General features: G+C 41.7%; 1 protein-coding gene across 7 annotated transcripts in view; it reads right to left on the bottom strand.

Moving 5' to 3' along the window:
• The window catches only part of C7H4orf33 (chromosome 7 C4orf33 homolog), a 151,862-nt gene that overhangs the window by 105,875 nt on the left and 31,606 nt on the right, over positions 1 to 14,381 (bottom strand). For all 7 annotated transcript variants that reach the window (XM_069978603.1, XM_069978605.1, XM_069978601.1 and 4 more), the window contains 2 exons: positions 11,785 to 11,845; positions 4,425 to 4,476 (listed from right to left, as the gene is read on the bottom strand). In XM_069978603.1, coding sequence (XP_069834704.1) covers positions 4,425 to 4,476; positions 11,785 to 11,845 — 113 coding nt within the window. The remainder of the gene's footprint in view (positions 1 to 4,424; positions 4,477 to 11,784; positions 11,846 to 14,381) is intronic.

Below are 14,381 nucleotides of genomic sequence, written 5' to 3'. Positions count from 1 at the left end.
TTCTTCTGCGTCTCACAAACGTTCTTCTTTGTGATCCAAACACCTCAAACTTGGATTCATCCGTCCACAACACTTTTTTCCAGTCTTCCTCTGTCCAATGTCTGTGTTCTTTTGCCCATCTTAATCTTTTTCTTTTATTGGCCAGTCTCAGATATGGCCTTTTCTTTGCCACTCTGCCCTGAAGCCCAAAATCCTGCAGCCGCCTCTTCACTGTAGATGGTGACACTGGTGTTTTGCGGGTACTATTTAATGAAGATGCCAGTTGGGAACCTGTGAGGCGTCTGTTTCTCAAACTAGAGACTCTAATGTGCTTATCTTCTTGCTTAGTTGTGCAACGCGGCCTCCCACTTCTTTTTCTACTCTGGTTAGAGCCTGTTTGTGCTGTCCTCTGAAGGGAGTAGTACACACTTGTAGGAAATCTTCAATTTCTTAGCAATTTCTCGCATGGAATAGCCTTCATTTCTAAGAACAAGAACAGACTGTCGAGTTTCAGATGCAAGTTCTCTTTTTCTGGCCATTTTGAGCCTTTAATTGACCCCACAAATGTGATGCTCCAGAAACACAATCTGCTCAAAGGAAGGTCAGTTTTGTAGCTTCTGTAACGAGCTAGACTGTTTTCAGATGTGTGAACATGATTGCACAAGGGTTTTCTAATCATCAATTAGTCTTCTGAGACAATGAGCAAACACATTGCACCATTAGAAGACTGGAGTGATAGTTGCTGGAAATGGGCCTCTATACACCTTCAGGCTGGGTTCACACTACGTATATTTGAGGCTGTATAGCAACCAAAACAAGGAGTGGATTGAAAACACAGAAAGGATCTGTTCACATAATGTTGTAATTGAGTGGATGGCCGTCATTTAATGGCAAATATTTGCTGTTATTTTAAAACAACGGCTGTTATATTGAAATAATGGCCGTTATTTACTGTTATATGGCGGCCATCCACTCAATTTCAACATTGTGTGAACAGAGCCTTTCTGTGTTTTCAATCCACTCCTGGTTTTGGTTGCTATGAGGACCTGACATGAGGACCAAATACAGCCTCAAATATACATAGTGTGAACCCAGCCACACTGTAGATATTGCACTAAAAACCGGACATTTGCAGCTAGAATAGTCATTTACCACATTAGCAATGTATAGAGTGTTTTTGTTTAAAGTTAGGACTAGTTTAAAGTTATCTTCATTGTAAAGTACAGTGCTTTCCCTTCAAAAATAAGGACATTTCAATGTGACCCCAAACTTTTGAACGGTAGTATATATATATATATATATATATATATATATATATATATATATATATATATAATATAAAAGTGTACTCCATGTGCATATGGGTACTCCAGCAAAATCTTTTTCTTTCAAATCAACTGGCTTCAGAAAGTTATACAAATTTGTAATTTACTTGAAAAAAATCTCTAGTCTTCCCATACTTATCAGCTGCTGTTTGTCCTGCAGGAAGTGGTGTTTTCCTTCCAGGCTGACATATTGCTCTCTGCTGCCACCTCTGTCCAGGGAACTGTTCAAAACTGCTCTGGACAGTGCCTGACATGGACAAAGGTGGCAGCAGAGAGCACTGTGTCAGACTGAAGAGAATACACCACTTCCTGGAGGACATACAGCAACTGATAAGTATGGGGAGACTTAAAGGGGTTATCCAGCACTAGAAAAACATGGCCACTTTCTTCCAGAGACAGCATTGCTCTTCTCTCCAGTTCAGGTTGCAATTAAGCTCCATTCACTTCAATGGAACTGATTTATAAAACTTTACCCAAACTGGGGACAAGAGTGGTGTTGTCTCTGGAAGAAAGTGGCCATGTTTTTGTAGCGTTGAATAACCCCTTTAGGAATTTTAAATAGAAGTAAATTACAAATCTATATAACTTTCTGAAACCAGTTGATTTGAAAGAAAAAATATTTTTGCTGGAGTACCCCTTTAAGATTTCTTACAACAGATGACATAATTACTAGTTGAGTCGATCCGAACCCGAACAGTCGGCATTTGATTAGCTGGGGCTGCTTAACTTGGATAAAGCTCTAAGGTTGTCTGGAAAACATGGATACAGCCAATGACTATATCCATGTTTTCCACATATTTTTCTAAGCAGACTTACCATAGTTTACAGGCATGCTTGGTAACATGCAAACTTTCTATAATCGGCATTTTTCAGGCATTTACATTAGTATAAGGTTCATTTTATCCTGGTAATTTATTCTACTCTCCCAATAACATCTAACATGATGGTGTTATAATGTTTGTTTTGCCTTGCTCAGGACCAAAAGCTATGTTTCATCCAGGTCCATTTTAGATGTGTATTTCAGGGCTCTGTTCACATCCTGCTTTCACTTACAATCAGAGGTATATGTCAGGATTAAAGAGCAATGAATTTACAGTAGGAATGAAGTGAATTGGCATTCTGCAGGGTTTTAAAGTCTGCTCCACTCCGTGCCACTCCTCCCCGAGTGATGGGAAAAGATGCATCCAGTCCTGGGAAACTTCTCCCAGTTCCCAGGACTGGATCCATCTTTTCCCAGCACCCGGGGAGGAGCCTGGTTTAGGCAGCATGAAACTAGAAGAAGTTTCCCAGGACGGGATTCATCTCGGGGAGACGCGGCAGGGAGCAGAGCAGACTTCAAAGCCCTGATCTCTAGTCAGGATTATTTCCCAATCTTTACCTTCTAGAACAGACTATGTCGTATGCCATTATATGGGCATACAGAGGCATAAGTCACTGATGAGTTTAAAAAAGGTATATTTTGTAACATATATCCAATAAACAATACAGAAAATGTATTTAGGCTCATGTCACATACAGCAGATTTTTTATTGATTCAAAGCGATTGATTAAAAATGAATGGGAAATATAAAGGAAGGGTCCACTATTGGCTATGGCTTAAAAATGCAGTGGCAGTTTTCTAAATAACAGCTTCCTACCTGCCAATCATCCTGAATTTGCATGCTGCCCGACCTCCTGCTCACTCAGCTGTTGGCCAGTATCGACCAACAGAGGACTCATCTGCAATCAGATATAGTAGAATTACCTAACCTGTGTTGGAGCTGTGTAGGGGTAACTCACCTGTCTAGAGAACACCAGCAGTTATTCCTTGGTTCGATTTCCCTGATGGAAATAAAATATAGTTCGTTATTTATTTTTCTCTCACTATTGTACAAGAGCTAAGAATTCCCAATCAGGTCCTAATTAGTTTAAAAAGAAAAAATTTTTAATACAATGATGGGGGAAAATAAATAAATACATGTATATTTTATTTTATTTTTTATTACTTTTTTCCCCCCTCATCATTGTTTTAAAAAAACTAATTCCCCTGTCTGGGAATTCAAAAATGATACAATAATGAGAAAAAAATAAAAAAAAATAACTATATTTAATTTCCATCAGGGGAATTGAGCCAAAGAATAAACTGCTGGTGTTCTCCAGACAGGTGAGTTACCTCTACACAGCTCCAACACAGGTTAGGTGATTCTGATTGCAGATCAGTCCTCTGTTGGCAGACACTGACTGACAGCTGAATGAGCAGGAGGCCGGGCAGCATTGATTATTCATGAAGAAGAGGGAGAAGGAAGCAGTGGTGAGGTGTGCTAGAGTAAGGCACAAATGTTGAGCCCCAACTCCTCTTTGACTCTTCATTACAGCAGGAGACCGGAGATTGTGCATAATCCACTGCAAGGACAAATCCCCAAAGGGTACCATGCTCACTAAGGGACTGACAGATAAATAAATTTGGAGAGGATCGGGGGGGGGGGGGGTTATTTTAAAAATAGACAACCCTTTAAACAGCACAGTTACCTTCATGGTTGTTTGATTTCCCTTTATGCTAGATATAAACATTCACCTACTTTTTATTGCCTTTGTTAGTGCCGGTAGCGGCTTGTCATACGGCCTTGCTACGCGCTCATATTAAATTCCCACCAATGCATATCAAGCTCCCATTACTTGTGGGGTTATACGGATGCACTTAACACTCTGTTCAAATTATCAATTAGATGTAATCATCCTACGATGAAGCCAAGAGCTGTAGAGTGCAGACACAGGCTAAATTTGGCAAATCACCACTAATTATTCATAGAGCTAAGAAGAAAGGAGGAAGGTAAAAGGTTCCTAAACTGTATTATCCCTAATCTTCGCCGCCCTCCAGTTTTATAGCTGACAACTGTGTTGTGCAGAACATGCCAGCTTTAATTAGAAATTTCATTTTATTAAATGGCTGTTGGCAAGGAAAGACTAGGAACGAAAAGGACGTGGAAAGAGAACGTAGACGATCCTCCAGGTAGCTCATTTGCTCTTCTGCAGTGCCATGGTGAGGATCGGATTTTCAGCTGTTTTAAATGTTTATGATCCACGTTTCAGGCTGCACAGCAGGATTTGAGACTCAGCAAAAAAACCATTACCCTCACTTACCTTCCAAATATTTCTGCATTGTGAGAGAAGCAGCACCAAATGATGCCCGTGCCTGCAAAAAATAAAAACGCACAGCGGTCTGTATTGGAGTCATTTCTAGTATAAGTACCTTAATTCTGCGGCTGAGAAGAGAGACACGTAATGCAGGTATGATTGTTTTCACACTGCGCACACAGCGGCACCTGCACAACTACATAATGCTAAGCCAGCGATACACTGTTATTCACAAGATTATAACACATTCAGTTAAAGGGGGGAAAAAAAAAACTGCTTTCCTGCTGGAGCCTCCATTGGTTTTCAATGAGCTAAAAAAAAATGTGTGTACTTTACTTCTATAAAATGAGCTTTGGTACAATATTTTGCAAAGGGAATAAACCTTCCTAGGGAGGGAAATGATCGCTGTACAACTATTTCTGGCTGCAGAATTTCTCTCCATACAGCTGAACCTGTTGCACGTACTGTACTCCTCTGGGGTTCATCCTGGAAAGATTCGGGAGGAAAACATAAGTAGAGTTTGGCACTATTGAACTTTTTCAGTGCACAAATTCTGTATATTTCGTAATTGGTTTTACTCATGACTTACAAAAAGTAATTTTTTATTGCCTTGTTTTATTGAATATGTGCATAAACTTTATTAAAACTATAAAACTTCTAAGCATGTCGGGTATAAAACACAATGGAGATCTACTATACTATGGCAAATGCATAAGGATTCTGATAATTCTCTAGAGACATGGTCGCACATCCATAAACTTATCATTGATCACTCTGCTTCTCCGCACTATATACAGCTAACATCAGGAGTTAGTTACATTTTAATCAAAGTGCATTAGCCCACACACCACGTCAAGGTTCCTGATACATGTGGGGCCCTAACATAAAAAAATATTTGTGCCCAAAAAAGAAGGTAATCTGGATGGCAATAATCATAAACCAAACAAAAATGGACCACTAGCCCAATTCACATCCAGTAGAACCTTCCACTGATAAAAATGTAGGTTTTAATGACTTTCTATAAAAACATAATTATTTCGCCGTTGTTGCCGATTGCAACGGCCGTGATTAATACGAAAATATACGTTGTGTTGCCGTCTATAGAATCCTATCCGAAGCGTATACACATGGGGGGGGGGGGATTTATAAAAGGCCAGGCAGGCGCCCGAACGAGTGCCCAGCGTACTAAATCATGGTAAATAAGATGCGGGAGGAGGCCACGCCTCCTACCCGCCTTTTCACGCCTCCCCAGCCTGGTCATCGGGCGAGCAGGGCGTACGGCAGGCATACGCCAGGGAGAAGGGGCGAATCTGCACCTTATCCCTGGCGTATGGCTCGGGCGGACCTTTCATAAATGTCCCCCATAGTATACGCTCCGGACGTGATCTCTAGCATATTCATTAAATTCATTGAATAGCGGTCGCAGAGAACCTGTCAGTGCACACAATGAAGCGCGCGGCTCTGGCCGCACGCTCCATTGTGTGCTGTGGGGAGTTCTGATTACAGAATGGGAAAAAAAAACTTACCCTGTGCTTTCAGCCAGGAGGCTAAAGGAAGCCAGGTATAGACCCTTTATATGTATACTAATTAAAACCTACTATGTAGGAAAGAAGTGCTAAACCAAGGCAAAAAAAGAGGGGACAGAATAAATCAAATAATTCTCTGAAGAAAAACAGATATGACCGCACAAGGATTCTAAAACAAACCGTGCCAGATAAATGGTGTCCAGGGCTAGCACCAGATTTCATTCATGTTTTACACACTTGTTTTGCCTCAATAAACACCTCTCAAGAGTCTAGAAAAAAGGTATTTGCAAAGAAGTCTAAAATTCACCAATTTACTGGTGTAAAGTAAGCCGACCAAGCTCTGACAACAGTTAAAACGTGTCTATTACATGTCTGCCAACGGCGCGAGCCACTGTGATAAATTCAGAACATCCAGGTTTATACGGCCTATCTGAGACAATATTAATAAATCTGCCTCATTCGGTATAATATTAGATAAAACATCATATATGTCCAGTGATAAATCAGAGCAATAATCTTTTACATATTAGCTGCAGTTTAATAGCATGAGATAGAACCATAAATTCTCAAGCGTCATAGTCGGTGAGCAGCACAATCTGAAGCTTAGCAGGAAAGCCAAGAGTTTTATACAGTCACATACAGTAGGCCTTTTTGCCTAGATTTTACCACTAGGAAATAGAATGGGGTCATTCTAACCTGACAGTAAGGCTTCAAGTGAATGGTGGTTTTAGGGTTCTATTTAAAGGAGAACTCCAGGGCTGCAATTATTTTTGGAGGAGGAACATAATAACCACCGGGGAACATAATAACCACCACCACCACCACTCACCTCTCTCCATGCCTGTCCAGTGCTGGATCGATGCTACAGGACCCCCATTGACCTCCAAAATGTTCTTCTCAGCCGAAGCCACGACCTGGATGACTGAGAACCCGCTTAGCCAGACGGGCATTTTTCCCTAAGTGTCGCAACGTCATCACAACTAAGGGGGAAATGCCTTCTGGGTGCTTCACGGGCACAGGGAGTAGTGAGTAGTACTTGGTTATTATGTTCCCCCCACCCCTGCCGGCTGCCTTTTTGTTTTTTAATGGCCGGACATACACTTTAACCTTTTACCTATAAGGGTGGGTTCACACTACGGAATCCGCACGGTTAAGTTCCGGTGGATTCTGTAGCTTGTACCCGCTCATGGCGGCGCATATCCACCCATGCCATATACACCGTTCTATGGCCGTGTGAATTCACATGTCATTTCTTTTGGGCGGACGGTGAAATTCACCCACCTATAGAATTGAATCTATGGGACGGGCGGAGATGCATGCTGCCGTGAGCAAGTACGAGCGACGGAATCCGCCGGACCTTATCCGCACGGATTCCGTAGTGTGAACCCACCCTAATAGTCTAAAAGATTCTATTGTATCTACTGCATCTTCTCTATTCCTCAAATTTCAAGCAGAATCCGACAGGAAAAAACTTTGGCATGCTTAATTGGTTGCTGTATTGCTTACCGGGCCCAACTAACAGCACAGGAACGGCGCTGTGGATGAAGGTAAGAGACATTTCTTCATCCTCAGCACCCTGTGCCCACTATGGCATTTTCAGCAGGTTAGATTAGTCTAACCTGCTGATAGTTCCCTTTTAAACCTGTTGTTATGTTCTTTAAATCATCCCTGAACAATTCTTACATTGTGGTTGGGTGCATGGCCACTTCCATTAGGGAATACTAGACTTTAGTTTATCTGCAACATCTATAACAAAAAAATCCTGAATTATACAAAAAGGTTTCCTGGTCTGGTGTTGGTGTTCCCATTTGTTGCTTTCAGCAATGCACAGGGGTAATAATAGACACACGGACCTGGCAAGCTGTGTATTTTAACATCCTCTGTTAATTTCTAGCATACAACTTTGTCTATAGTTCTTACAGAATGTCTTACCATGCCCATCATTGAGTCTTGGGTATCCATAAATCGGTTACTAATTTATTGGTAGTTCATTCTTGGACTCATTTTGGTAGGAACTAGAGATGAGCGAACCTGGAGCATGCTCGAGTCGATCCGAACCCGAACTTTCGTCATTTGATTAGTGGTGGCTGCCAAAGCCCTAAGGCTATGTGGAAAACATGGATATAGTCATTGGCTGTATCCATTTTTTCCAGACAACCTTAGAGCTTTATCCAAGTTCAGCAGCCCCCCGCTAATCAAATGCCCATTGTTCGGGGTCGGATCGAGTCAAACTCGAACCCAGTTCGCTCATCTCTAGTAGGAACTAACCATTGTCTACTAGGAGCATCCCATAAGATCTATTGGTTTGGATATGCTCCGAGCCAGTCATGTAACCATCACAATTTGCCTTGCCAATGTTGCTCAGATCCGTAAAGGGGGTGTCCTGTCTCAGTTTTGCTACATAACTGCAGATATATATAAAAAAAAATACTAAAGGGCCAATGCTTACCTCTCTGTACTCCCTATTGTCCTGCTCTGGCTTCTCCAGTGTTCCCAGCAGCCATGCCATTTGTGAGACTCATCTTGGCAATGACAGCCCGCTCAGCCAATCAGTGGCCGTGACGCTGTCCTGTCTCAGTTGCTGATTGGCTGAGCAGACATTCACTGCCGAGAAGAGCCCTTCTCTGAAGTGGTGGGGCTGCAGTTAGCAGGGGGGATGTAGGAGACACCGCAGCAGGACACTAAGGGAGTGGGGAGAGGTAAGAACATTTTTTATTTATTTTTTTCCACATAACCACAGCTACTTTTCTCAGGCCGGACAACCCTTTTTTAAGCTTGCCCAAATTTCCCATTTTCAACAAATCAACTTCAAGTAGAACTATTCACCAACTGGCCCTGCTGATTGTTGTCCATTTTATCTTACATTAAAATCTGTAAAAAAAAAAAAAAAAAAAGATGTAGCAGAATGTTCAGCTTTTTCTTTTTTTTTTTTTTTTTTTTGTGGGTTCACACAAAAATACTGACATATTATGATTTCTTATTGGCAGCTTTTTGTCAGCGAGACCTAGAGAAAGTCAGCACACTTCAAAAAATAATTGAGATTTCTTTTGTTAGACAGGATATGCAGGATCCAGAGTAAGGTCACTTTACCCTCCTGTTTATTACTTGTGATATAAAAGACATTAATGGAACGACTTGTAAGATGTCACAAATTCTAATGTTTTAGCCACAGTTGTAGCTAATTTTAAAACTTAACATCAAACTGTATATATATATAATACACAATTTTTTTTATTTTTAAAAACAATGTGTTATGCGTCTATTGTGATTGTTTGCTTCAACAAAGAGTATCCCCCCCCCCCCCGCAAAAAATACTGGTTAGAGCCAAATACTAAAACTTGTTCTTTTATTCTATTCTGTTTCTATAGCCTGACTGTAATTTTATTTTATTTTATTGTACACTGTTATGGGGGCTGCCATCTTGCCTGAGCTGTTTTTAACGGCATTTAGTGACACGCTTTACTGACATTCTCATGGGCATAAACAACAATAGACAGTCTGGTTCATTGAGATGATTCTGAAATATTATTGAGCGCGCTCTGTGACCTTTAAGGAGGTCATTTCAGAGGGAGCTGTTATTGTCTCTTATTTACTGGTGTCATGTGTCGCTGCAATGCTGTACAGATCAATTTACAGCAGCCTACTTTTCTCACTACAGACAGACCAGGAAGTCTCAGCTTAGTTTTAGCCCCAGTGGTGAGAATGAAAAGTGCAAGATTTTAGATTATTTTGTAATATAGGTAATGAAATGGAAAATTAGAAAAAGAAAAGCCACCAGAAAATCTTTAAAAATGTGTTTAATATGAAAACATGACTTAAACAATAGGTATTTTTGACAACTCCTTATCTGGGGGAAGAAAAAGAACAGTGACAGGTACTCTCTAACACCACTCACAATCCATCCTTGTACAGTTGTCTTAGCATGCAGCATGCTCATAGGTACTAAGAGGAGTGCCGCACAAGTATATGTTATTGCAGCTCATGTTCGGCTCTGGGAAACTTCAGTAGCATCTTAACTGCTGCTGTTTAAACAGTGTTTAAAGTACTTAGAATGATTTATGCCCTGACAGTCATTGCCATTAAAAAAAAACATCTTGTCGGGATAAGTGAGAAAGTTATCCAGTTATATTATCTTCAGTTATATTAGATATCAGAAAATGGGGTCTAGTGGGGTCTAGTAGCTGTTTTTCTCAAGAACGTCCTAGGGAAGGATCTTTGACATTATTAACCTCCTCCCGCCGCTGCACTGTAAATTAACGCCACTGCAGCTTATGCCTGAAGCTGCAACGATGTTAATTTACACTGCAGGATGACACTGGCACAGGGACTGCGCCTGTGTCATCCGCGGCGGGTCCCGGCTATCAGTGATAGCCGGAAACCCACCGCAACTCTCAGTTGCTGAGAGTTAACCCTATAGATATTGTGGTTAGCACGGCCGCAGCATCTATAGGGCTTCTGACAGATAATTCTCCCTCTACAGAGGGAGAATTCTCTGTCCGCTGTCCATCAAAGCTCTGCAAAGTGATCGCAGAGCCACCGATGGTAGCCATGAAAACGGGAATGCTCAGACTTCCAGTTTCCTGGCTACAGAGGCTGGCAGGGGGAGGGAGGGAAGGCTGGGGCGCACCCCCTCCCCTCTCTACCCTACCGCTGTCACAAGATTGTAACAGCGGCAGGGGACAGCGGAGAGGGGGCAGAAATAGGGACATCAGCTTATAACATCATTATGATCCCATAAGCTGATGTCCTAAAATGACCTGGGCATTGATGCATCAATGACCCATGGTCGTGAAAAGGTTAATAGGTTTGCAATCCTTAAAGAGGATGTACCACCCGGTACATCCTCTTTAACCTGAACCCACGGATCGATCGGCGCCGGCACGGGGAAGCCGTGTTCCGCGGTCCGTTTTTCGGACCGCCGCCCGCTTCCAGTGCACGGCGCCGTTCGATCCAGCGGTACCAGCTGGTGCCGAAGCACTGGAGATCGGCCAGGCCGCCCCCAGTGGGAGGGAATTCCCTCCCCTGTATGACGCGGCTCCATTCATTCTAAGCGAGCCGCGTCATACAGGGGAGGGAATTCCCTCCCACTCGGGGCGGCCCGGCTGCTTCAGCACCGGCCGGTACCGCTGGGTCGAATGGCGCCGTGCACGGGAACCGGGCGGCGGTCAGAAAAACGGGTGGTACATCCTCTTTAATCTCAGTTTGATCTTTTGCTTTTTTATAAAGTTCTATATAAACATGCATTTTACATCAATTGTGTATGTGCCCATGGCTCCCTTAAAATTAGTGGTGCTTATCTAGGCCACTTCAACCTGCTAAGCAAGTGGCCAGAGAGTGCCAAAGGGTATTTTCAAGGCATTGTTCTGAAATCTCCTCATTGTCATTTTTTGTCAATGTCACAAAAAATAAATAAATAAAATAAAGAAAGAAAGTGAAAACACCTTTTCAGGAAAGACAAAATCAGAAATTTGCTGCAGCAAACTGTAAGTGCCATTTTTTTTTTTTAAAGAGGTTCTTAGCAAACCATTGATCAAATAGAATCTACCAACTGAGCACATTAAGGTGACCTCAGGGAGTTGGAACCTACACTAGCAATGGCCTCCCTCAGACTATAAGTCTACATATCTGGGCATATAGGATCAACTGAACTCTATGTAACACACCTACAGGATCTGGGTGGAGTGCACGGCTATAAAGGAGGGAGCCACATACCGCACTTGTGAAACACAAAAAAGCAATCAAAAGCCAGCACATCACATTAACACTTGTTCACACACGCAGTTTGACTAGGTACAAGCTACTTATACATGCTGCAATATATTAAATAAAAGGTAACTTACGGGCCAAGTATGACTTGCAGATATTGCTCCGTTTCAGAATTAAGGAAAAAAGCTTCTATAACTGTAAAAAAAATAAAAACATAAAAAATATTGTTAAGAGACAGTATGTCAGCAAGTGGCCAACCCATGTGCCCAGAACTACACTAAATTAAGATGAGCAGTCTCAATGCAGTCATATTGAAGATCATTTGTCATGAAGGAAATATCTGACCACTAAATACAGAAGCTTCTGGGTCCCAAAGGCAAATCTATAAGTGGAGCCTCTGCCAACCATGTGCAGTAAATAATAATTTGGTCTTATCATGTGCTTTGGTACAACTGCTATTGCTCCACCCCCTATAGACCCAGACTAGATATAGTATTAGTTTTCACTGTATTGCAGACTATACTGTCTGTGCAGACTGTTGCATACTGTTCTCTGTTTTTGAAGGCAAGGTGCTTTTCCATAGAACTTTTTATATGTTGCTGCCCATGGTAAGACTTAAAATTCCTTCCATACGTATTATTATCTATTTAGTCTCCTTCTGCCAGTTCTCAGCTGCTGCTTTCTACTTAAGACACAAAAATCTGTGTGTGAGCTTTTCTCTCTGTCCCCCCTCCCCTTCTGTTCTGAGACAGCTGATGTAAACAAGTCCCTGACTGGCTTTATCTGCAACATTGTAGATTCTTTGTAGTGCTGGGAGGGATGATAATGGTGAGTTCATCAACAACTTGACCTCAGAATAACCCTCTCAGCATTACAAAAAAGGTACAAAGTTGCAGATAAAGCCAGTCAGGGACTTGTTTACATCAGTTATCTCAGAAGGGAGGAGGGGAAGACAGAGAGAACAGCTCACACAAAGATTTTTGTGTTTTCAGCAGAAAGCAGCAGCGGAGAACTGGGGGAGAGAGACTGGAAAGTTGATAACAAGTATTGAAGGAAATGTTAGGGCCCTATTACACCAACAGAATATCTGATAGATTTTTTTAAAGTCAAAGCCAGGAATGGAAGTGAATAGAGGAGAAATCTCAGTCTTTCATTTATTACCTGTTCTCTGTCTATAGTCCATTCCTGGCTTTGGCTTAAAAACATCTGTCAGATAATCTGCTGGTGTAATAGGGCCCTTAGTCGCACCATGGGCAGCAACATATCAAAAGTTATTTTTGAGAGAAAGACCCCTTTAATTGTTAATTTGATGTGCAGGTCATTTTTGCAGTTTCACCACTTGTAGAAGAGATTGTCAAAAGACAAATTAAAGGCGAAGTCTGGCAAAAAGTTTTAAGTATTGTATTGCCCCCCAAAAGTTATACAAATAACCAATATACACTTATTAGGGGAAATGCTTATAAAGTGCTTTTTCCACAGCACTTACTACTGCATCAAGGCTTCACTTCCTGGATAGCATGGTGATGTCAGTTCCTGGACAAATATGGTGATGTCACTTCCTGGATAACATGGTGATGTCACTTCCTGGATAACATGGTGATGTCACTTCCTGGATAACATGGTGATGTCACTTCCTGGATAACATGGTGATGTCACTTCCTGGATAATATGGTGATGTCACTTCCTGGATAACATGGTGATGTCACTTCCTGCATAACATGGTGATGTCACGTCCTGGATAATATGGTGATGTCACTTCCTGGATAACATGGTGATGTCACTTCCTGCATAACATGGTGATGTCACTTCCTGGCTAAAATGGTGATGTCACTTCCTGGATAAAATGGTGATGTCACTTCCTGGATAAAATGGTGATGTCACAACCCAACTCCCAGAGCTGTGCGGGCTGTGGCTGCTGGAGAGGATGATGGCAGGGGGACACAGAGGGACACAGGGCACTGGAGGGACACTGAGCATCCCCCTGCCATAATCCACTCCAGAAGAGTCAAGTCGTGACATCACCATGTTATCCAGGAAGTGACATCCCCATTTTATCCAATAAGTGACATAACCATTTTATCCAGGAAGTGACATCACTGTGTTATCCAGGAAGTGACATCACCATGTTATCCAGGAAGTGACATCACCGTGTTATCCAGAAAGTGACATCACCGTGTTATCCAGAAAGTGACATCACTGTGTTATCCAGGAAGTGACATCACCGTGTTATCCAGGAAGTGAAGCTTTGATGCAGTAGTAAGTGGAGGGAAAAAAGCACTTTATAAGTATTTCCCGTAATAAGTGTATATTGTTAATTTGTACAACTTTTAGGGGGCAGTACAATACTGTAATAAAAATTTTGCCGGACTTCTCCTTTAAATATTACAAGTTAGGTAAATAAATGTGAACAAATGCAAATATGTATCAAAAAAAGCTACAACACACAATGCATGCAGTTTGAGGAATTAAAGGGTGACTCCTATATACTTAACATTTCCTTACCCTTACCTTATATTTTACAATTTACTTCACAATTAAGGGAGCAATTGAACAGAGCAGGAAATCCTGGTTATGTTTATGATCTAGTATAGATTACAAAACGAATGGGCTGTTAGATTTTATGGCTACTTACAGCGGACCCATCCTTCTCCCTTCTATCACACTTTGTAGGAAAGATACAATGCTGTAAGAAGATATAATACAGTATGATATAGCGGGATACATGGCTGAT

Source organism: Dendropsophus ebraccatus, chromosome 7 (assembly GCF_027789765.1).
Source record: "Dendropsophus ebraccatus isolate aDenEbr1 chromosome 7, aDenEbr1.pat, whole genome shotgun sequence".
NCBI classification, from domain to species: domain Eukaryota; kingdom Metazoa; phylum Chordata; class Amphibia; order Anura; family Hylidae; genus Dendropsophus; species Dendropsophus ebraccatus.
This window is presented reverse-complemented; position numbering and strand designations above follow the sequence as displayed.